This window comes from Palaemon carinicauda, chromosome 35 (genome assembly GCF_036898095.1).
Source record: "Palaemon carinicauda isolate YSFRI2023 chromosome 35, ASM3689809v2, whole genome shotgun sequence".
Taxonomy (NCBI): domain Eukaryota; kingdom Metazoa; phylum Arthropoda; class Malacostraca; order Decapoda; family Palaemonidae; genus Palaemon; species Palaemon carinicauda.
The window spans coordinates 29182188-29206327 of record NC_090759.1 but is presented as its reverse complement, the minus strand read 5'-3'; the positions used below and the strand labels follow the sequence as shown (position 1 = coordinate 29206327).

General features: G+C 36.6%; 2 protein-coding genes across 2 annotated transcripts in view; one reads left to right on the top strand and one right to left on the bottom strand.

Annotated features, from left to right (window-relative positions):
* LOC137627206 (uncharacterized) overlaps positions 1 to 8809 on the bottom strand; it is a 50454-nt gene extending 41645 nt beyond the window's left edge. Inside the window, exon 1 of the mRNA XM_068358286.1 lies at positions 3385 to 8809. Coding sequence (XP_068214387.1) covers positions 3385 to 8809 — 5425 coding nt within the window. The remainder of the gene's footprint in view (positions 1 to 3384) is intronic.
* A 1584-nt stretch (positions 8810 to 10393) lies between these two features.
* LOC137627205 (uncharacterized) lies at positions 10394 to 12319 on the top strand. Its single transcript, XM_068358285.1, has 2 exons — positions 10394 to 10418; positions 11673 to 12319. The coding sequence occupies exons 1-2, from the start codon at positions 10394 to 10396 to the stop codon at positions 12317 to 12319; spliced, it is 672 nt and encodes a 223-aa protein (XP_068214386.1).
* Positions 12320 to 24140: the final 11821 nt, after the last annotated feature.

The following is a 24140-nucleotide window of genomic DNA, read 5'->3' as shown; positions in this document are numbered from 1 at the left end:
CTGAGATTACCAAACAATTCTTCTTTCTGTACTGTAATTGTTCAGTGGCAATTTCTTCTTTGTAAGGGTAGAAGAGACTCTTTAGCTATGGTAAGCAGCTCTTCTAGGAGAAGGACACTCCAAAATCAAACCATTGTTCTCTAGTCTTGGCTAGTACCATAGCCTCTGTACCATGGTTTTTCACTGTCTTGGGTTAGAGTTCTCTAGCTTAAGGGTGCACTCGGGCACACTATTCTATCTTAATTCTCTTCCTCTTGTTTTGTTAAAGTTTTTATAGTTTATATAAGAGATATTTATTTTAATGTTGTTGTACTTCTTAAAATATTTTATTTTTCTTCGTTTCCTTTCCACACTGAGCTATCTTCCCTATTGGAGCCCCTGGGCTTATAGCATCCTGCCTTTCCAACTAGGTTTGTAGCTTAGCAAATAACAGTAATAATAATAATAACACTGTACTAGCATTCGCCTTTAAATGCCGACTACGATTATCTTCTCGGCGGCAAAAAAAAAAAAAAAAAAAAAAAAAAAAAAAAAAAGGGGGACTTCTTATTTTCTCTCCTTATCGTAGGTGTTAAAAATAACATTGAAAAGTTCTTTAATTGTTTTTAAATACCATCATTACTTCCCTCACCACTGTCCATGTTCGTTCGTTTGTTATAGAGCTCCTTACTTATAGCAAGACACGGGTTCTTGCTCTAAGGCAGCATAATAATTGTCCATGTGGCATGAATACTCTATCTGTAATTGCTATAACTACGTGTTTCATTCTAGTTTCTAACTACTACTACTACTACTACTACTACTACTACTACTACTACTACTACTACTACTACTACTACTACTACTACTTCACTTGGTTATGAAAAGGTGAACTGAATGGAAAACCTAGTGTTGTTATCAATTTCAAATCGAATGGAACATGAAGAACATGGAAATGAAAATAGTGGGGCATAAGCCGAAAGTAAGTGATAGATAAATTCCTTGAAGGAAAATGGATTACAGAATTCTGGAAATACGTGTGGGAGAGGAATTTACAGCAACGCGGTCTTGAAGGAAAGTTTACGAGAGAGAGAGAGAGAGAGAGAGAGAGAGAGAGAGAGAGAGAGAGAGAGAGAGAGAGAGAGAGAGAGAGAGTGTTCCAGTAAAGCCAGGAAAATCTGACTACGAGAGAGAGAGAGAGAGAGAGAGAGAGAGAGAGAGAGAGAGAGAGAGAGAGAGAGAGAGAGAGAGAGAGAGAGAGTGTGTGCGTTCCATTAAAGCCAGGAAAATCTGACTACGAGAGAGAGAGAGAGAGAGAGAGAGAGAGAGAGAGAGAGAGAGAGAGAGAGAGAGAGAGAGAGAGAGAGAGTGTGTGTGTTCCAGTAAAGCCATGAAAATCTGACTACGAGAGAGAGAGAGAGAGAGAGAGAGAGAGAGAGAGAGAGAGAGAGAGAGAGAGAGAGAGAGAGAGTTCCATTAATGCCAGGAAAATCTGACTAAAGCAGTGACAGTGATAACACTCTTTATGTCACTTGTGTCCACAGCACCTCAATCCACACGTCATGAAATCTAAATAACTTTGCGAACATGTACTGCATTGTTATGGTCAGACGGTGGAGTTAATCATGAGGTCGATGTTCATTTAACTTTAATTGTTATGGCCGTAAGACTGTGGCAGGTTAAGGGGGAAAGGTCGTCTGTAAAATAATGTGTACTCTTAACAGATGAAACAAGAATGGACACTCGGTAGAGTGCATACCTTCGCCAACGTCACATAGTGTAGGCAAATTGAATTATGCACATTTTGACATCAATTTCATGCAAATCTGATAGAAATTGACCGCGATGGAGCCTTTTTGTGACCTTGAAGTTGACCATTCACCCAATCCCAAAATCTAATCAAATTGTCCTTGGATCATGGCCAATCATACCACAAAATTTCATGAGATTCGGTTTAATAGTTTTTGAGTTATGCGAATCACAAACACACAGGCGGACATACAAAACAATGAAGTTGGCGAAGGTAATTAAGAGACAAGGGATTAATAATTTTTTCTATTAAGTCAGCTTCGGCTATTCATAGCAAGGAATATATATATATATATATATATATATATATATATATATATATATATATATATATATATATATATATCTTTGGGAATGTCTATCCACTGGAAATTCATTTACGATAAAAGCTTTCGGCTGGGCAGAGATTCGAACCTATGCCTCTTAGCCGAAACCATGCTTGAGAGGATTCAACCTAATGGGCTATCTTCATCGCAGGCATGGTTTCGGCTAAGAGGCATAAGTTCGAATCTATGCCCAGCCAGAAGCTACTTTTATAAATGAATTTCCATTTGATAGACATACCCAAAACGAAGAATTGCCAGTGTAGCTGCCGTTTTCTTCAAAGCCACAGGGATGAGACGGAGAATAGACACAGATACTGTTACTCACGTCACACTTTATTAAAAATTTGATATAAAGTTCAAGTTGATATCACAAGACACTTTAAACCAACTTAAAGCTTTAACTCACTTAACACTAAGCACTACAACTTAAGTTGACCATAACTGTAAAAGCTTATGATGTAGTTGGTCAGTACTCCAAGACCAGAGAACCAATGATGAGTACTTTCCTAGTAGTGCAGGGCGACGAGGTTCAAGAAACTGAAAACAACAAAGTACAAACTTACTAAATTTGTTAAAAAGAAATTCCCTAATAAACAAAAAATTGAATATTTTGATTTCACTACAAAACACCACAAACATGAAATAGAATATATACAAATTTCAGTAAAGAAATAAACTTACATCTGTGTTACTCTAAGCTACATCCAATACAAGCGAAACGAATTTCCAAAGAAATGTTCTTTACACTTTGAAGACTTCTTCTACTCTGTCGGTCATCAAAAACTTTGATCCTATTTCTAGAACATATAATTGTTACAGTGTGATTCCAACACTGATAACTACCAGGATAAACAATCTTTTCAAGAACTACTCAACGCTTAACAAACAAATTACAGCAGTAACTATCAAAAAAAGACTGAACAATGTTTACATGTAAAACGGACAAAATATCTACAATACAATTTAACCCTAATCACCAAGTTGAAAAACAGAGCTTATTAAATAATTATATACACAAATGGTTTCTATAAAATGCTGCATTTACATTCTCGGCCCTATAAACAAATTATTTGTTTATCAAAATCAATCATGTCTATAAATGCAGGTGATATAAATAACATCTATAATAAATGTAATATACTCTCAAATCCTTTGATCCTAATAAAAATAACTATTATAATCATTGTTCCTCTACTGCAAGGAGAAGAACAAGCTTTTGAATGGGTCGATGGAGCTCTGATGTTTGTGTCTTTAAAACTACACTACGTACAAAACCAGTTCTGTCCTTTTTCAGTGCTGATAACACGACCCATCATCCAGTTACTCCTTAACTGATTATCATCTTTTACAAGGACAATATCACCAACTTGAAGATGCCGCTTTTCCTTGTTCCACTTCTGTCTCTCTTGTAATGTTGACAAATATTCTCTTCGCCATCTAGTCCAGAATAAGTTAGCCAAGAATTGAACATATCGCCACCTCTGTCTCAGATACATATCTCCTTTCTGAAAAACACCAGGTGGTGGCATCACAACACTTGATTTCTGTGTGAGAAGCTGTGCTGGACTGAGTGGTTGTAAGTCATCTGGGCTGTCACTGACTGTGGTCAAAGGACGGTCATTCACTATAGCCTCAACTTCTGTGAGAAGAGTGCGGTAACTCTCATCATCCAGTCGTCCAGCATGTTCCTTGAAGAGAGGAGTCAAGACCTTTCTCACAGTTCTAATCTGACGTTCCCACACACCTCCCATATGACTAGCTGTAGGGGGATTGAAGGTCCAGCTGATGCTTTCTTTTGAGAGGAAAGCTCTGACCTGATCATCATTCATCTCTTGCAGTGACATCCTCAACTCCTTCTCAGCTCCATGAAAGTTTGTCCCATTGTCACACCAAATCTTCTTTACATTTCCTCTTCTAGCAACAAACCTTCTTAAAGCATTTATGAAGGACGATGTGTCTAAGGAATTGGCTGTCTCTATATGAATTGCTCTTGTAGACAAGCAAGTAAATAATACACCATACCTCTTCCTGATTTGCCTTCCTTCTTTGACTTCCTGTGGCCCAAAGAAGTCAACACCTGTGTGTGTGAATGGAGCAGCTGGAATTACTCTTTCCAATGGTAAATCAGCCATCTTCTGGTTTAGAACAGGGTTTCTCATTTTTATGCAAATGACACATCTTTGTAGAACCTGGCGGACACTTGCATTAGTACGGATAATCCAGTAAAGTTCTCTAAGTTTTGCCATCACATGGTTGCGTCCAGCATGAGCTAATTTTTCATGTGTGTACCGGATAATCAAAGTGGTAATATGACTCTTTCTAGGTAATATCATTGGATGTTTCTCGCCAGCTGAAATTTCTGCTTTGGAGAGCCGTCCATTAACGCGAAGAAGCCTGTCTTTAGGATCAATGAAGGGATCTAGTTTATAAATGCTACTACAAAGTCCTCGGCCCCTTGACCCTTCGCTCTTTTGTAAGAGTGTCACTTCCTTACTAAAAGTTTTCTTCTGAATATATCTGATGACTGCTTTTTCAGCAGCATCTAATTCTTCTGCTGTAAATGAACCATTAATTCTAGCTTGTCTCTTAGATTTCAGTATGGAAAAAAGACGGTGATACACAGCAACAGCCATCCTCAATCGATGCCATGAAGAATAATACTCAAGAAACTTATCAACAGCATTTCCCTCCCCATCTTCTGGATGCACTGCAAAACTTGTAGATCCTTCCAATTCAACTACACCATGGGGCATATCATTTTTCCATAGCTCCTCTGGTCCTTTAAGAAAATATGGGCTATCAAACCAAATGTTACTGTTCAGCATTTGCTGACTTGTGAAACCTCTTGATGCAATATCAGCAGGATTCTCTTTACTCTGAACATATCTCCACTGTGTATTTTCAGAGAAATCCTTGATTACTTTCACTCTATTTGCAACAAATATAGGAAATCTCTTTCTATCATTAAAAATATAGTGAAGAACTGTTGTAGAATCTGTGTGATAGAATGTCTGGTCCACTGTAATCTGCAGCTCTTTCAAAATGTGTTGTGCGAGATTTATGGACACCACTGCAGCAGTCAATTCCAGTCGCGGTATGGTTGTTGCCTTTACAGGACACACTCTAGACTTTCCCATCAGCAGAGCAGTAGAAATCCTCCCACTGTTATCAGAAAGTCTCATGTATGCTGCAGCACCATAGCCTTCATTACTAGCATCTGAAAACATGTGCAGCTGTGTGGAAGTCACTGTACCAAATTCCTTTGGTTTGACACATCTTGGAATCTTTAAGTTACTCAGGATTGGTAAATCATCAAGCCACCTTCTCCAGGGCTTCAGGTATTTTTCGGGAATAACATCATCCCATCCCAAGCTGCTATCCTGACAAACTTCGCGAAGAATTCTCTTAGCTGGCAAAAGAAAAGGAGCCACAAAACCAAGAGGATCATAAAGGGAACATACTGTTGACAAAATACCTCTCCTTGTAAATGGTTTTGGGTCCAAGCTTGTGGAGAAAGTAAAGTAGTCATTTTCAATATTCCACTGAAGACCAAGAGCTCTTTCTACATGAAGTTCATCATAGTCAAGATCACATGTTTGAAGATCTTTTGAACGGTCCTCTTGTGGGATTGATTTCAACACCAGCCTGCTGTTACTCACAAACTTTGTCAGCCGAAAACCTCTTTCCTTCAATGCTGCTGTAACGTCTTTCACAAGTCTTAATGCCTGCTCTTCTGAAGGTACAGACTTTAAATAGTCATCCACATAAAAATTAGTCTTAATGGTGTGTTCTACATCTGGACCATACTTATCTCTTGCATGGTCAGCTGCTGCCCTCAAAGCATAATTGGCAATGCTAGGTGATGATACTGCTCCAAAGATGTGAACACCCATCCGATACTCTGTAAGTTCGCTTTCAAGTTCACCACCAGGCCACCATAAAAATCTTAGGTATTTATGTTGATCCTTTGGTACCTGAACTTGGTAAAACATAGATTCTATGTCACCCATCAAAGCCACCTTTTCTAGACGAAATCTGAGGAGCACTCCAATCAGGGAACTAGTCATATCAGGACCTTGCATCAACTTGTCATTAAGGGAACTACCCTGGTATTTAGCACTACAGTCAAAGACTACTCTAATCTTATTTGGCTTTTTTGGATGGTAGACACCATGATGAGGTAGATACCATGCAGGTTGTTCATCATACGACTGATCCTCCGGAACCTTATAAGCATATCCTTCAGACACCAATTTCTCAACAAATTCCACATAATCTTCATGGTACTTTGGATTTAGTTTCATTTTTCTTCTTTGCCATTGTGCTCGTTTCACTGCCTGTTCTCTATTGTTTACCAAGTTAACTTTATTGGTTCTAAATGGTAGGGGAAGCTGGTAGTGTCCATTGGTAAACTGAATGTTTTTTGCCACTTCTTTGAGGAACTGTTGATCTTCTTGTGACAGACCCTTCTCATCAGGAACTCTACCAACATCTTTCTCACTAAAGTCTCTTTCAAACATATGGACCACAGCTGCAGGAAGAAAACTTTCCTTTACCCTTTCAACTTCCTGAAGAAAGACATGGTGACATGAAATACTGTTCTTCTCTGAAGAGTATTTAAAATGTAGAGGTCCACTAACAGTCCATCCATGGTGGTAAAGAACTGCATAAGAATCTTGACCCTTGGCTGGAAGCACCTCTAATGGTTGCAGTGCTTTAGGGCAATTACTGCCAATCAACAACCCAATCTCCAGATCAGCTCTATAATCAGGAATTAGATCAGCAATATTCCTCAGACCGGCTACCTTTTTAAGCAATTTTGGTTTTGGTATCTGTTGATGACTCACTGGGATATCTTGACGAGTAAAGGTTTTTGGCAGATCAATAGTGTTGTTTCCTTCCATATCTGTAACACACAAATTATTAACCGCCAAAGTATTCACAATGTTTACGCCATGCATGGTTTGAAGCTTTAAATATGTCTCTGTTCCAGATGCACCTATCTGCTCTCGTAAACTCTCTGTGATGAAACATCCAGTGCTTCCATTATCAAAAAAGGCATAAGTGTCTAAAACTACTTTGTTTCCTTTCTGATATACTTTTACTGGGAGAATAGCCTGTAATATTGTATTTACTTCACTAACATGATTGGTAGTACATGTGCTAACAATAATTTCACTTGCATCTTTGCTTGATGAGCTATCATTCTCTTTAAGTAGCTTGAATCCGTCGATATGCAGTGATGTGGGATGCCTCTTAGAGCATGTCTTACATTGCTTCCTTTTCATACATCCTTTAGAGGTATGGTTGAGACCAAAGCATCCAAAACACAACCTTCTCTCCTTAAGGAAATCTATTTTTTCTTCAGAGGTCTTCTTAGCAAAATTCCAGCAATCGTCAAGATCATGGTTTTTCTTGCACATTGGACATGATTTCTCTTTCTCAGACACTATTGATGTCTTTCTATTTTCTGGATTCAGTTCTGCTTGGGTAGCAAAGCTTGAACTTTTGCTCTTTTGTTGACAAGATCTGAATTTGAAGCTACCAGAGTTGTTTTCAGGCTTTGAGTAATTATTTTGAAGAGCAAACTTGCTGAATGCTGGGTCGTTTGCTGCCTTTGCCTTTTTATAAACAAATTCAACCAAATCTGCAAAATCAACTCCTCCCTTTTCTTCCCTCAAATGTCCAGCCAGGCTACACCACTTGTTCTGAAGAAATGTCGGAAGTTTTTTAACAACTGCTTGAAGGTTAGGAAGATGATTTAGTACTTCCATGTGTGACAAGTTGGTCATGGCATGTCTGCACTTAATAAGGAATAAAGCAAATGTATACAAGCTATGAGGATCTTCGTGTTTCAGTGCAGACCAAGAAATAAGTTTCTTAATATATGCCATTGACACCTTGTAGGGATCGCCATACTCTTGACTGAGCAAATTCCTAGCTGTAGTATATCCTTCTGAAGAACTCATATACAAGCATCCACCTATCAAGTCTTTGGCTTCCCCTTCAAGTTGCTGATCCAAGTAGTACAGTTTGTCAGCATCACCCGAAGCATTTGGGGCAATTCTGGCATCAAATGCCATCATGAAACTAGCAAACTCAATAGGATCACCTTTAAATTTTGGTACTTCTATGTTTGGAAGCAACATTGCTGCAGTCATGTGCTGCTGTGTCTTCAGGAGCATCTCTTGTTGGGACTGTAGTTGCATATCAAGATTTGGCTCGGAGAACCGACACTGGCTAGAACTACAGGGAACGTTCGCTTTCAACTGAGAAGTATCTGCTATTATATCCGAAGGTTGTGGTTGGAACGGGTCTACATTTGGATTCAACTGGGGAGGAGTATTTTTCGGCACAATATCCGAAATATTGTCAGCTTCAGCATAAACTCTTTCTCTTGCTTGAGACATTGCAATTTTTGTTTCTAATTCCAATTGCTCTTGCTTTTTTCTAAGTATAAATTCTTGCTCTTCCCTCTCCTGCTTAAGTCTGAGTTCTTGCTCTTCCATCACTTTTGCTTTTTCTCTCATAGCATGTTGAGCCATCAATTCTGCCAGTCTAGCTTTCTCTTTGAGGCGAGCAGATCTTACACTAGTTCTGCTGGACTTGGTCCTGCTAGTGGATGAGGAACAAAGACTTTTTCTATCAAGGTCTGCCGTTAATTGTAATTCACTTTCCTTGACCCAGTTATTCATTTCTGTAATGAAACGATCAATGGATACTGTATTTTCTGAATACCTCTTATTTACTGTGTTTCGTTCACTGGAATCTTAAATACTTCTCATATTGCTGAAAACATTCATCATATTCATCACGTAATTTACAGAAAATAATAATTTCAGACTTCACCAGATGGAGATTATCACAATTATCCATTAGTCTTAAGATCTCATTTCTCCTTTTGGTCACAGCAGACAGAGCAGCAGTTTGGGTATTTTTCAAAGTTTTCATTTGCTCTTGTATCACTTCGAGACAATCTTCACTGACTATAGACACAACAACTTCGCTAGATTCCGGCATTTTCAATCACAAGATTTTCTTGAACTAATGTAGCTGCCGTTTTCTTCAAAGCCACAGGGATGAGATGGAGAATAGACACAGATACTGTTACTCACGTCACACTTTATTAAAAATTTGATATAAAGTTCAAGTTGATATCACAAGACACTTTAAACCAACTTAAAGCTTTAAATCACTTAACACTAAGCACTACAACTTAAGTTGACCATAACTGTAAAAGCTTATGATGTAGTTGGTCAGTACTCCAAGACCAGAGAACCAATGATGAGTACTTTGCTAGTAGTGCAGGGCGACGAGGTTCAAGAAACTGAAAACAACAAAGTACAAACTTACTAAATTTGTTAAAAAGAAATTCCCTAATAAACAAAAAATTGAATATTTTGATTTCACTACAAAACACCACAAACATGAAATAGAATATATACAAATTTCAGTAAAGAAATAAACTTACATCTGTGTTACTCTAAGCTACATCCAATACAAGCGAAACGAATTTCCAAAGAAATGTTCTTTACACTTTGAAGACTTCTTCTACTCTGTCGGTCATCAAAAACTTTGATCCTATTTCTAGAACATATAATTGTTACAGTGTGATTCCAACACTGATAACTACCAGGATAAACAATCTTTTCAAGAACTACTCAACGCTTAACAAACAAATTACAGCAGTAACTATCAAAAAAAGACTGAACAATGTTTACATGTAAAACGGACAAAATATCTACAATACAATTTAACCCTAATCACCAAGTTGAAAAACAGAGCTTATTAAATAATTATATACACAAATGGTTTCTATAAAATGCTGCATTTACAGCCAGTGTGGTTGATATTTTTTATTGATTAAAATCAAGAGTGTTAGTTTGCGCTACCAAACCATCGACTTCAGTACCAGGGTGACATTGACATCGTAAGACATAACCCCTTCGTTACTCTATACATTTTAACAGACCAAAAACCACGGGGAGGATTTATAAGGCATTAATATCGTTATGTGTATGTACTTGTACAGTACAAAGACCCTCGAAACACCCGTTCGAATCTCACGAAGCGTCAACTCTGAGATCTTCGTTTTCTAATCTATAAATGAAACGACACAAATGCCACGATTCTGTGCTCTGCTATTTGCATATTTATCAATTTTAAAGCAGGTCTTCATTTAATTGCTTTTAACTTTAAATAGTATTCTACTTTCACCAATTTCTCATCTTATTATGTAATAGCCATTTAGTAAAGCTAATATCTTTTATGTTAGCATCATGAACGACAACAGCAACGACAATCGTATGATAATTACAATAAGAAACAACAGCCTCGAACGAAACGGGAACAGACCGAATGTTACCCATTCCTCAAATTTCCAAATTCTATATTTCATAAAACGTCCCTGCCTAGCCATCTCTTGGACTGGGGTTCAAGACCAGCTCAATTATCATTATCATTATTATTACTTGCTAAGCTACAACCCTAGTTGGAAAAGCAGAATGCTATAAGCCCAGGGGCTCCAACAGAGAAAAGAGCCCAGTAAGGAAAGGAAAGAAGGAAAAATAAAATATTTTAAGAAGAGTAACAACATTAAATAAATATTTCCTATATAAACTATGAAAACTAACAAAAAAAAAAAAAGAGGAAAAGAAATCAGATAGAATAGTGTGCCTGATTGTACCCTCAAGCAAGATAATTCTAACCCAAGACAGTGGAAGACCATGGTAGAGAGGCTATAGCACTACCCAAGACTAGAGAACAATGGTTTAATTTTGGAGTGTCCCTCTCCTAGAAGAGCTGCTTACCATAGCTAAAGAGTCTCTTCTACCCTTACCAAGAGGAAAGTGGCCACTGAACAAATACAGTGCAATAGTTAACCCCTTGAGCGAAGAAGAATAGTTTAGTAATCTCAGTGTTGTCAGGTGTATGAGGACAGAGGAGAATCTGTAAAGAATAGGCCAGACTATTCGGCGTATGTGTAGGCAAATAAAAAGAATCGTATAGTTTCTAGTAGTGTCTGTACCCTCAACTTCCTTGTGAGCTAAGGATGGGGATTTGGGGGAGCCTATAGGTCTATTTGCTAGGTCATCAGCAGCCATTGCATGGCCCTCCCTGGTCATAGTTTGGGTGGAGAGGGAGCTTGGGAGTTGATCATATGTAGCAGTCTGTAGGCCATTATTACTTTCCCTTCCCTCTTCCATTCATGGGTGACCTTCAACCTTAAATTATTATTATTATTATTATTATCATTATTATTATTATCATTATTAAATGAAAACAAATGATTGTGGAGAAATTGCATACTGCTTTGAATCTTGTTAATACAAGAGAGAGAGAGAGAGAGAGAGAGAGAGAGAGAGAGAGAGAGAGAGAGAGAGAGAGAGAGAGAAATGTAATACTTCATAAAATAAAGAAGTAATTCTTGTAACTTAATTACATTTACCACATTAAATTATTTGATTTTCAACTGTTCCTACCATTTCTGTTGGCTTTCGTTTAGAGAATATTCAAATAGTCTACAAAATACTACTATAAGGATTTCTATTACTGTAGTTTTTGATCCTGCTACTACTACTTCTAATACTGAAGCTTTTTCTACTGCTACTGCTGCTATTACTTCTAATACTGCAGCTTTTGCTATTGCTACTACTACTTCTAATACTTCAACTTTTGCTACTCCTTCTAATACTGCAGCTTTTGCTATTGCTACCACTACTTCTAATACTGCAGCTTTTACTACTCCTTCTAATAATGCAGCTTTTGCTATTGCTACTACTACTTCTAATACTGCTACTTTTGCTACTACTACTACTACTACTTCAAATACTGCTATTGCTGCTACTACTTATAATACAGCTTTTGCTACTGCAACTAGTACTTCTACTACTATTCCTAATACTGGTACTGCTGCTACTACTTCTAATACTGCAGATTTTGCTATTGCTAATACTACTTCCAATACTGCTACTGCTACTACTACTTCTATTATTGCAGCTTTTGCTACTGAAACTAGTACCTCTACTACTACTTCTAATACTGCTACTGCTTCTAAAACTGAAGCTTTTTCTATTGCTACTACTACTTCTAATACTGCTACTGGTACTACTACTACTTCTAATACTGCTACTGCTGCTACCATTTCTTCTAATACTGCTACTGGTGCACCTAACCTTCCCTTCCTGGGTTTACCCAATCATTAATTTACTTCCAAACTCGGAACACGAATAGGATATTTGGATGAATATGAAATTCAGGTCGCAGGCAGGATTCGTGGACGTATAATCAGGATTAACAATAATAATCATAATAATAATGTATGATTCCTTATAGCTTTGAAATCATAATCTGGTAGCAAGGGAAATCCATCTTCCTAAGTATAAGGATAAGGATAAGGATAGGGAATTGGGGAATATGGGGAAAGGATAAGTAACCCTGGATACAATCCAGTTTATAGCCCGAAGGCAGGTACTCGGGATGGTAAAGAATAAGGAAAAAGGGAGAAAGAGAAGTACAGGAGAAGAATAAAAGAGAGGGGCAGACCCTCATGCTATATTAGATAGTAGTAGAATCAGTTTAAGAAAGAAAAAGACAAGCAGGGAAAGGAAAGGCTTTTTGGTTCCATGCCAAGCCCTTGCTACAGGAGTCCGTTCGTCTAACACCAATTTGATGATTAAAAAAGGTAAGATTGTTAAATAATTATGATGATTTCCATCTCCCTATTTATCTAAACGACTCTCATTTCGTATTACATTTGTTCTCTAGCTATCCTATTGAATCTTTAATGTCACTTCCGAATTATGTCTTCTTTATGCAAGATTTTATCTACCCTAATTGTTACTTGTTCTAAAATATTTTATTTCAGTTGTTCATTATTTCTCATATCGTTTATTTATTTCCTTATTTTCTTTCCTCACAAGGATATTTTTCCTTGTTGGAGTTCTTGGGCAAAGCATCAGGCTTTTCAAACTAGGGTTGTAGCTTAGCTAATAATAATAATAATAATAATAATAATAATAATAATAATAATAATAATAATAATAATAATAATAATAATTACCTTTTTTATAGGAACAAGCTGATTGAGTGGGATTGAAAACCCAAAATATGTTTATACTCCACTATCTCCATTGCGATTAAAACGAGTTACTTCTGATATCTTTCCTGCACGGGGTCACCCTAATGTAGTTCTGTGTGACCTTTTGCGGTCCACTGTGCACGGTAATAAGATATCTTTTCATTTATCTTCAGTTGCATTGCCTTTTGCCTTTCGGACTTCATCCTAGCTGTCAGACTTCAACTCAACCTTGCTCCAATTTGCGGTTGATATCCAAGAACAATTCTTCGGGCGAGCCTTATACGCGAGAATGTCTCATTGTCAAATCTTTAAACTATTCTTCTCATTAATAATAATAATAATAATAATAATAATAATAATAATAATAATAATAATAATAATAATAATAATAATAACGGATGTAACCCGGAACACCACACTATAAGCCACCAGTTTCAATAGGCTGTGATTAATGACAACAACAACAACAACAACAATAATAATAATAATAACAATAATAATAATAATAATGATAATAATAATAATTATTATTATTATCATTATTATTATAACTAATAAGGATGAAAATGGATATATCTTAATTGAGTAAGGGGAAGTCAAGAGAAAATGGAAAGACTTTTGTCACCACTATTAAACACTGAAAAGGACTGAAGAACTGGAAAATGCTCTTCCAGTAGAGGGACCAATAACTAAAACACCACAGAGAGAGAGAGAGAGAGAGAGAGAGAGAGAGAGAGAGAGAGAGAGAGAGAGAGAGAGAGAGAGAGAGAGAAGTCCAGAATGCTACAAAGAAAGGAAAAGTAAAAATAGATGCATGAAAACTAGATAAATCAATAAAATTTAATAAGGCACTGAGAAATCTAGGGTGCACACTCTATTGTAGGGATGTACCACAATTTGAAAAGAAGGGCCACTAGTAATAAATCTTGTGTATTTTTATTGAGGCTGTCTGAGCGAATCTCTGACAGTTATTTTAGCCATCTGAAACCGTTGCAAATGTTATAGATGCTATCTGAACAAAGACCTGGCAGTAATGTTAGCCTTTAACAGATGAAAAACATTTTGTAGTAACAAAATATTTCACAGGACATCTAAATGTAATTCATAATACAATATAAAATAAAAATCCAGCTTTGACATATGTCAAGCGAATTATGCCAAGAACTGTGATTATCAACAATCTAATCCTAACAAAATACTGTTGATTTTTCACCATCACCCATCTGAATTTTAAATATTGGGGAGGGAGGCGGCTAAAGAGCTAAAGAAAGAAGCCCAAGTGACTGTTCAAAGAGCGGACAAGACTACTGCCTTTGTCTAGATCACACAGAAGAGTAGCACCGTAAGCTCGACTTGATATTGGCAGACAATTAAAAATTTGAAAAACTCTCCCACAACCTCATCGAAGAGATAAAAAGGTAAGCTAACAGGAAGATTGAGACCATCAATGCTGCCACTGACACCGTCCACCTCTAGACCATCACTGGAGATTTTGGCTCTGGTTACTTGTATGGCAACATCAAAACCTAAAAGAGTGGTAACCTACTCAGGCTTATCATTAGCCAGTGCCCCATGCTCATTTTCCACCTGGCAAAGAAATTGAATAGTATCGTTACCCTTATGTTCCTAACAGGCATAGCGTCACCTCATCCGCTGAATTCCTGTGTAACCTGAGGAGTTCTCCCAGCACTAGCACCTTTGCTTCTCTGGATGTAGAATCCCTCTTCACCAACGTTCCTGTTGTGGAGGCTATTGACCTGATTTTGGAGAGTCTACAGGGACTCTTCTACACCGACTCTGAACATCCCTGAGGAGGCCCTCCACGCCCTACTTGAAATATGTAGCAGGAAGGCCCCTTCCACCACCCACAAGGGACACACATACATACAGAAGGATGGTGTGGTGATGGGCTCCCCCCCCCCCCCCCGTGTGCTCTTTGCCAATTTCTACATGAGAGTTGTCGAAGAGAGGGTGTTCTTACACATACATTGACCTGATGTCATGGCTCCATCCACCCAGGACACTGAGACTCTCCGCAGGAAGTTTGAAGAGTGCATTTCCCTTAGGTTCACTGTGGAGCACAGCAACGATGGTCAACTGCCCTTATTGGATGTCCTCATATCCCCGAGTTCTTCAGGTTACAGCACACGTGACTACACCAAGCCCACTAACCTTGGATTATGCCTCTGGGATAGTGGTTGTCCTGCCAGGTATAAAGTCTCTACATTCAAGGCCTATGTCTACAGGGCCCTCACCCATTGCTCCTCCTGGGCCAAGGCGATGAAGAACTTGATCGCATCACCCAGGTCCTTGTGAATAATGGGTATTCTAATAAGCAAGTAAAGTGCGAGGTCAAGCTAGCATTGGACACTTGGTATCAAGGTGACTAGCGAACCAAAGACAACACCACCACCATGAACTTATACTTCAAGGGGTACATGCATAGAGAGTACCAAAAGGACGAAAAAGCAGTGAGAGACATCGTCAGCAACCATATCTCCCCTGCATATGTGAACAAGATCAAGTTCACAGTCTACTGCCAGACGGCCAAGACAAGGTCCCTCATTATGAGAAAAAATGCAGCTCCACCTACTCATGCCTTCCTTAGGCAATCCAATGTGGTTTATTCCTACATGTGCCTAGTTTCAGGATAACCATGATGCTACATAGAAATGACCACTATGCGACTGTACTGCCATGTCCCACAAAGGGCTATAAGAGTTATTGGGTCCTTTAACTGGCCAGAGAATACATTGGATCCTTCTCTCTGGTTATGGTTCATTTTTCCTTTGCCTACACAAACACCGAATAGTCTGGCCTATTCTTTACATATTTTCCATTGTCCTCATACACCTGACAACACTCAGCTTTACTAAAAAATTCTTCTCTGAAAGGGATTAACTACTGCACTGTAATTGTTCAATGGCTAATTTCCTCTTGGTAAGGGTAGCAGAGACTCTTTAGCTATGCTAAACAGCTCTTCTAGGAGAAGGACACTCCAAAATCAAACCATTGTTCTCTATTATTGGATAGTGCCATAGCCTCTGTACCATGGTCTTCCACGGTCTTGGGGTAAAGTTCTCTTGCTTGAGGGTAGACTTGGGCATGGTGTTCTTTACTATTTCTCTTCCTCTTATTTTGTTAACGTTTTAATAGTTTCTATATGAAATATTTATTTTAATGTTACTGTTCTTACAATATTTTATTTCATTTGCTAATTGCGTCTCTTATTTCCTTGTTTCCTTTATTAACTGGGGTATTTTCCCTGTTGGATCCCCAGGGCTTATAGCCATCCTGCTTTTACAACTAGAGTTGTAACTTAATAAGCAATAATAATAAAAAAAGAAAATAATAATAATAATAATAATAATAATAATAATAATAATAATAATAATAATAATAATATCAGGAAGATTAAGTTTTAATATCAGGTCTAGGTCTCATGACTAGAATATTAGTCTCATGTAGGTAGGAAAAACAGCATATATATATAATATATATATATTCATATATATATATACAGTATATATACATATATATATATATATATATATATATATATATATATATATATACATATATACATACATACATACATATATATATATACATATACATATATATATATATATATATATATATATATATATATATATATATATATATATATATATATATATATATATATCCTGACAGTAAGTTTGATGATACCTGTAAATCTTTAGCAGCTAGAAAAGCCATATGAGCATCTGGCTTATTGCTTTTGTGAACTGGAAAAAAATGAATAAATTGATTTTCAATCATTTCAAGTATCATGCTTGTTATAAAGTAGAACTGTTCGTTAACATCTTTTAACGTAACTAGGGTAAAAAGAAAATAGAAGAATTCCTAGGAAGATTAGCAAGAGGAGGCGACTCGTGTACGTTCTAAAATTCCTTTAATTGATTTCTTTGGTAAAGTTATCATCAATGACGTCTCTCTAAACTCGATGAGCATGGGTGTTATGATGCTAGTTTGTAAATTAATAAATTAACCATACATTATGTAGTGTGGCATAGACAAAAACGAGTAAGTGCTCAAAGAGAAAATGCCTCTACGATTGCCAAATTATTATTTTTTTTATCACATCCGTTTAAAATCTTGATACCTATGATGAATTTAATGCGCGAACGAGGGCGACATTTCTTTCTAGATCCTGGCATTTTTTTGGGTAAAAATTATGATAAATCCTAAGAAACGTATTTGACAAAGTTGATGAAGATTGAGGAGACTGGGATCAGCAGCTTGATTCAGACCAATCTTAAAATCGTATCGAATTCGTTTTTATCCATAACCCTCCCTCTAAATATAGTATAGATTTCTAATTGACGACTAAATATTCCTATTGTAATTCTCGAGGTATCCCATCTCACCAGGGTATGACTACACTCTCGCCCTACCTACCTACATACCTACCTAACTGGGGGATGGGGTGAAAGAGTAGTCACAAGAAAATATATATATATATATACATATATATATATATATATATATATATATATATATATATATATATATATATAATGTAAATATATGTATATATATAATATATATATAATATATATATTATATGTATATATATCATATATATAGTATGCACATATATATGTGTATATATATATATACATATATATATATATATATATATATATATATATATATATATATATATATATATATATATTCTGTCCCTCCTAGCTAAATGATACTTTCTGAGTGGGGATACCTTAACGTGGTGAAAAGGTTTGTGTATCGCCATGATCAGCAAAGCTGTCCTAGTTATCGCCGGTCACCCAAGTTAGGTTGGTTTACTGTGAGCGATCAGATGAAAATCTCCCACAACAGTATCACCAATCCACACTAGCCAGCGTGGTGATGGAAACTGGCCAAACCCCATGTCTGAGGCCATTGTCCTGTAGTGGACTAGAAACAGCTGCATTTTGTTGCTATTGTGTGTGTATATATATAAATATATATATATATATATATATATATATATATATATATATATATATATATATACATATATATATATATATATATATATATATATAAATATATATGTATGTATATATATATATACATGTATATATAAATATATATATATGCAGATATAATATATATATATATATATATATATATATATATATATATAAATATATACATATATATATACATATGTGTATATATAGATATATATATATATATATATATATATATATATATATACTATATATATAGTATATATATATACACACACACATATATATATATATATATATATATATATATATATATATATATATACTTATATATAAGTATATATATACACAATTATACATATACACACATATATTTATATATATATATATATATATATATATATATATATATATATATATATATATATATGCGTATATATTATATGTGTATATATATATATATATATATATATATATATATATATATATATATATATATATATATATACACGCACGTGTGTGTGCTGTCCCTCCATCTACTTATTCTAGTCTTGAGTCCTAGAAATTATTATATGGCAATTTCAATCTTCCTCCTTCTCCCCTTTTTTCTACCAGAGAAAAGAACAGACAATGAAGTCATAACTACATTTGCAGAAAATAATAGATATACAGATTAATTCGTCACTTATTAAGTATATGTCCATGCTCCTTTCCTCGAATAATTCTTCAAAATTTTTGACTTGTCGACTAATTGGCAACGTTCGACAAGATCTATGCCATCAGCCACTCCCCTCATCTTACATTTGCCTGACGAAGGGTGTGGAAGAAGAAAAGCGCTTATCAATACCATTGCTCGTTAGAAATAGAGGTATCACAATTGACTCGGCCACCCACGTCGTGGGGGACACCTCACGTTGAATCTTCTGGGGAGATAAAAAGTTACCCGATATATCCAAGTAGAGTCCCTTGGTACACTTACGTCTTTATCATTCCTTTCCATCTTGGGAAGATAAAGTGTAATTAGAAATGTCTATTTGTTTTGCTCAAGGACTCCACGTGCAGCCTCTTCATGGAACTTCGAATTTTCCTTCTTTATGATTAATGTCATTTGTCTCATGTTTTGTACCGTGCATCTACTTTTTTCTTCTCAGAGTTAAATGACTGACTTGAATGGTTTCATTAGCTGGAAGTATACAGAGATTCAATAGTGATATTTACTTAGCTAGAGCCCTTTATGCACCTCTCTTGTATAACTTTGAACTTGCCTTTTAATATATTTACCTGTTTCTGTTGCAGTGTACTCTTCCCTCGCCCATTGGTACGGGTGACTGTTGCTCGTCTGTTTAAACTTCTTTGACGAAAATAAGAACTTAACTTTTCGTAACGACTGACCTCGTAATCAGTACCAGAATACAAACAATGTTTTAATCTGAATTTAAAAGATAAATAATAGCGACTCTGATTTACCTGAAAATATAACCTATTAAAGGCCAGAGGTGGTGATTGTTCCACAAGTAACCGAAACTAAATATATATGGATAGTCATGGTGTATCATTTTTTTTCTTTGTATTTAATCTCCAATTTTCAACCTGGAAGAATATTTCTCTTTACAGTATTCAGGATACTTACCTATATACCACACCACCAGTGCAATTTTGCCTTGGATTGAATCTATAGAATTTGGCCAGATATAGTTTGTGCAGTAGTGGGGTGCTCATACCTTCATGCTTCTGTTCCTTTGTGGCGCGATTTGGCGTAGTGTACCTACCTTTCCAATTCATGGGCTCTTCACAAATTTCATTAAGCGTAAATGGAGATAAGACTATTTGTAGTGTTCCTGATACCTCTGCCTTAGGTTACAGTGACATTGTAGTATTGCCATAAAGCTGAAGTATAGTGAATATTTGCTCAGGGTATGGTGTTGCAGCTTTGCCAATAACCATACCCCACAAATAGTCAGCATGAGTTACAACCTTATCTAGGCCTTCTAATCCACAGACACCCATATCCAGATCTTCCCATCAACAGACTGCTCTCCCCAGACCTTCCTTTCAATAGACAGCTCTCTCTAGACATTCCCATTAACAGACAGCTCCTCCAGGCGTTCTCTTAAACAGATAGCTCTTTCCAGGCTTTCCCGTCAACAGACAGCTCTCTCCAGGTCTTACCATTGACACACAGCCCTATCCAGATGTTCCGATCAACCAACAGCCCTATGAAAGCCTTCTCCTCAATAGACAGCCCTATTCAGGATCATTTGCACTTGTATAAACTGTCTGCACGGGGGATTTCCAGGCTCCTTACTCCTTTCCAGAAGCAGGAGCGAGTGGTTTGCTCATACGCTCTTTTGGACATGTGCCAACAAAACCAGGAAGCCTTTTTTGACAAACTTATCACACAGGATGAAGCTTTGGTCCATTACTATAATCCTGAGACTAAATTCCAGTCTATGTAGTTAACTTTAGTTGAGTATTAATGGTAAAATCTCATCTTTTAGTAATTATTCCATTGGCTATTAGGCCACACTAGGATCCGTAACAGCTCGAGCGAGACCTTTCCACACTTTTATGTCTCGTATCACCTCAAAAGAAGCCCCAAACTTGTATTTAGTCTTTTTACAAGGTTATATAGTATCTTTTTCATTTCTTGGATGCAAACGCATCATTTACTATGCTAGGAAAGATATTACACAACCTGAGAGAAGAAAACTTTTAACACCCTAATTTTTCCTTTCCCTTAATATGACCATGTAATGGGACCTAGAGAACGTTGACCGATTCCAACCCCAGGTGACAGAGGTGGTCAGCATTGGATTACCATTCCAGACTTGTCAAAACCCAGTGACATGTTTACTTACCATTACCTTCGCAAACTGGTGTAAGTGGACTTGGGAAAGGGCTTGGTCTTGGAATGAAAAGAATACAATGGAGGCCATTCTATCAGGTTCATGAATTTCCATTGTCCTTCTAGGAAAAATAGTTTTCCTCAAGGGAATTTTTGTTGTTAATGTTTCAACCTATGTATTTGTGCCTTTGGGAATCTTGAGGAAAAGATGTATGGTCTCGCATTGTTGCTGGCATAATTTTCGATTGGATTTATGAATTAGGGCTACATTGGCTAGCACTATACGAAGAGGGCCACTCAGAGGCCAAGTGCAGCTGAAAAACACACCTTGTGGCTGCACTATGAATTGTGGTTAGGAGACGTTGGCCAGCAAGAAAGGAAGAATTAGCCAAGGTAAAGTAAAAGGGTATAAAGCAAGTGGGGCTAAGGGACGAGGGAGCCCTATGAAGACCCTTTATTAACATCTACAGTGCACTGCGTGTGGTGCACTGGTGATACCACACCCTAGAGTTTTTAACACTATTTCCGATGGGTCTGTATTTCCGCTTAACTCTCTCTTCCTAGTTAGAACGATGCGCTCAAATTGTTTTCGTTCTTTTGCAAAAACCGTTAACATTTAGTTTTCTGCATTTATCGTCAGCTAAAAGTATAAACCTCTTATCATTTTTAAACACGAGATAAATTTCAGAAAACATTTCTTTTCAACATTGTAACTGAGTTCTGATCAACTAGGTTTTCGTGCAGATAAAAAAAAAAAAAAAAAAAAAAAATTTGTCCGTTCATTCTCTTCGTTTTATATAAGTTCTTGAAAGTAAAAAAAAAATCTTTTCCGTTATTCCATGGAGTAGATAAGATTCCATAATAGCCCAAGAAATTAGCTAAGACAAGTCATAGTTAATTAAAAAGGATAAAATGGAAACCTTAGAATTTGGGGGATTTTTTTTTTCTTATTACCTATTATGCTGCCAAAAAATTCATCATCTAGCAAAATTAGTTTTGTTATATGAAGGTATTGAGTGACAAAAACCCTCCTTCACAGATATATTACAAGAGATGTCTTATTAATTAGCTTTTGTCTTTTTCTTTGTTTTAACTGACCTTTTCACATTCCCTTCCTAATCAACAGCCAACCCTTCTCTTCCATGAATTAAAAAAGATATATATATAATACATATATATATTATATATATATATATATATATATATATATATATATATATATATATATATATATATATATATATATTAGTAATGATAACTATAAAGGCCTGCCCAGATGGGCGAGCGTGTCTGCAGTGCAGCGCAGATGGTAGGCGCATTTTGCCGGGCATGCCCGTGAATGTTGTCCACACAGCCGAGTTGACGAATAGACAGGCTTGCCCAACGATGCCAGCATAGCTTTACATAATGCATATCAATATGACAGTAAGCTACTATAAACCTCATATACTTGGGTAAAGTTTATTCTTCTGTTTTTGTTTCTTTTTTGATCGTCATTTGCATAACAATTTGTATGATAAAAATACATAATTATGTCGTTTTTTTTTTTATTTTTTACTGACTGAATGCTACACACGGTTTATTGTTTACATTAGCCCTACTATTTGCCATGTTACCCTTTAAGCCATTGTATTTAGTGATTAAATTTTCGTGGTGTACAATAAGTCTTCTTATAATAATGCGAGAGAGAGCACGGCTATGTTCCTCAGTATCAGAAATCGTCAGTATTCTCGGTATAGTTGCTTCTGTCTATTTTTGATAATGAAGGTCTTATATCACTATCAGTGAGAAATATCAGGTCATATAAAAACCATTATCTGTTTAAATGTTCTTGTAACACTTAAGGTTTACATTCCAGATGCATAGATTTTGACGAAAAAGAGGAATCAACGTGCATGTTAGTGGTTGTATCCAATAAATAGGGGCAGCCATGGCAAGTCTGAACAGTGTTATAATGACTTGGGTAGTGGGGAAACCATTATGGGTAAACTAGGTTAACAATAACATGCATGTGGCAGGGTCAGATCTCGAAGCATCGGGCACTGACTGGTGACTTCAATCACCGGCCTTTCAGGCAATTTGACTGTTTACCCGTTATCAGTATCAGGCATGCCCGACAATCAGGCCGACTCGTCTGGACAGGCCTTAATAGAATAAAAATGGCAGGGACATTTTTACTTACCCCCTTTGTTTAAACTGTCAATACTTTTTCTTATCTGCGCCAAGGTAGTACTAAAAAGGTTATGCTTTTTCCCTGTATCTGGCCAGAAGAATTACCGATTCAATCTTAGAGAATAGTGTTTTTTTTCAAGAAAGAAATCTCTCTTCTATTTTCCCTCAAATCCCTATTAAAATTTCCACCCCTTAAACTTCTCTTTTTCAATGACAGTCAAGATTGTTTGTATAACAGCCAGCCTTGTACTGACACTGGGTATTTGCTCATAGAGAAGTCCGCAACAATGAAAATGTTAAGTCACAGGAAGGAGATAATAAAAACACGGGACAATTCCAGCCTGAGAGATTTTATTATGATAATGGTTTGTTGCGTACAATTTGCAGCATGTTCAGACATTTCTGAGCGCACTCTCCAATGGCAGGCGCCCCAGCTTGATCACACAGATAAAGCTGGGGGCTTGCCTCTTCCACTTACATTACCATCTGTTGGATGACAAGAAATCTTACAGACTTCAAGCTAGCTAATTAGAATGTAAAGGTGAATGTAAGAGTTTGCTAGAGAAACGGCCTTCACATGCTAGTGACTTTCGTCCTCCGGAAGAGATGTTCTTGTACGCTGCTATGTGCGGCGGACTTCAAGCCGGCTTCGACAGGACACGACACCAAAGTGAAATGTAACTCTTAAAGGACACTGGATGGCTTCAAGATCGACTGTACATTGTTCCTTTGCAACAATTCGAATTTTAATAGACAATAATGATCCTCCTTAAGCTCAAAAGGGAAATTTCCAGATTATTCATGACTGAAGTTCACACCAAGCTGCACTGGTCTTAACCATGGGCCTAAACTTCAGGAGCACATATACAATATCAGAAGAAACCGAAAGATATTACATAATGCCAACA

What these genes read in the sequence shown, in the direction of transcription:
- LOC137627205 (XM_068358285.1), top strand. Translation starts at nt 10,394, where the DNA reads ATGAACGACAACAGCAACGACAATC. An exon ending in CGACAACAGCAACGACAATC is followed by an intron (nt 10,419 to 11,672) that starts GTATGATAATTA and finishes CTATTACTGTAG; the next exon opens with TTTTTGATCCTGCTACTACT.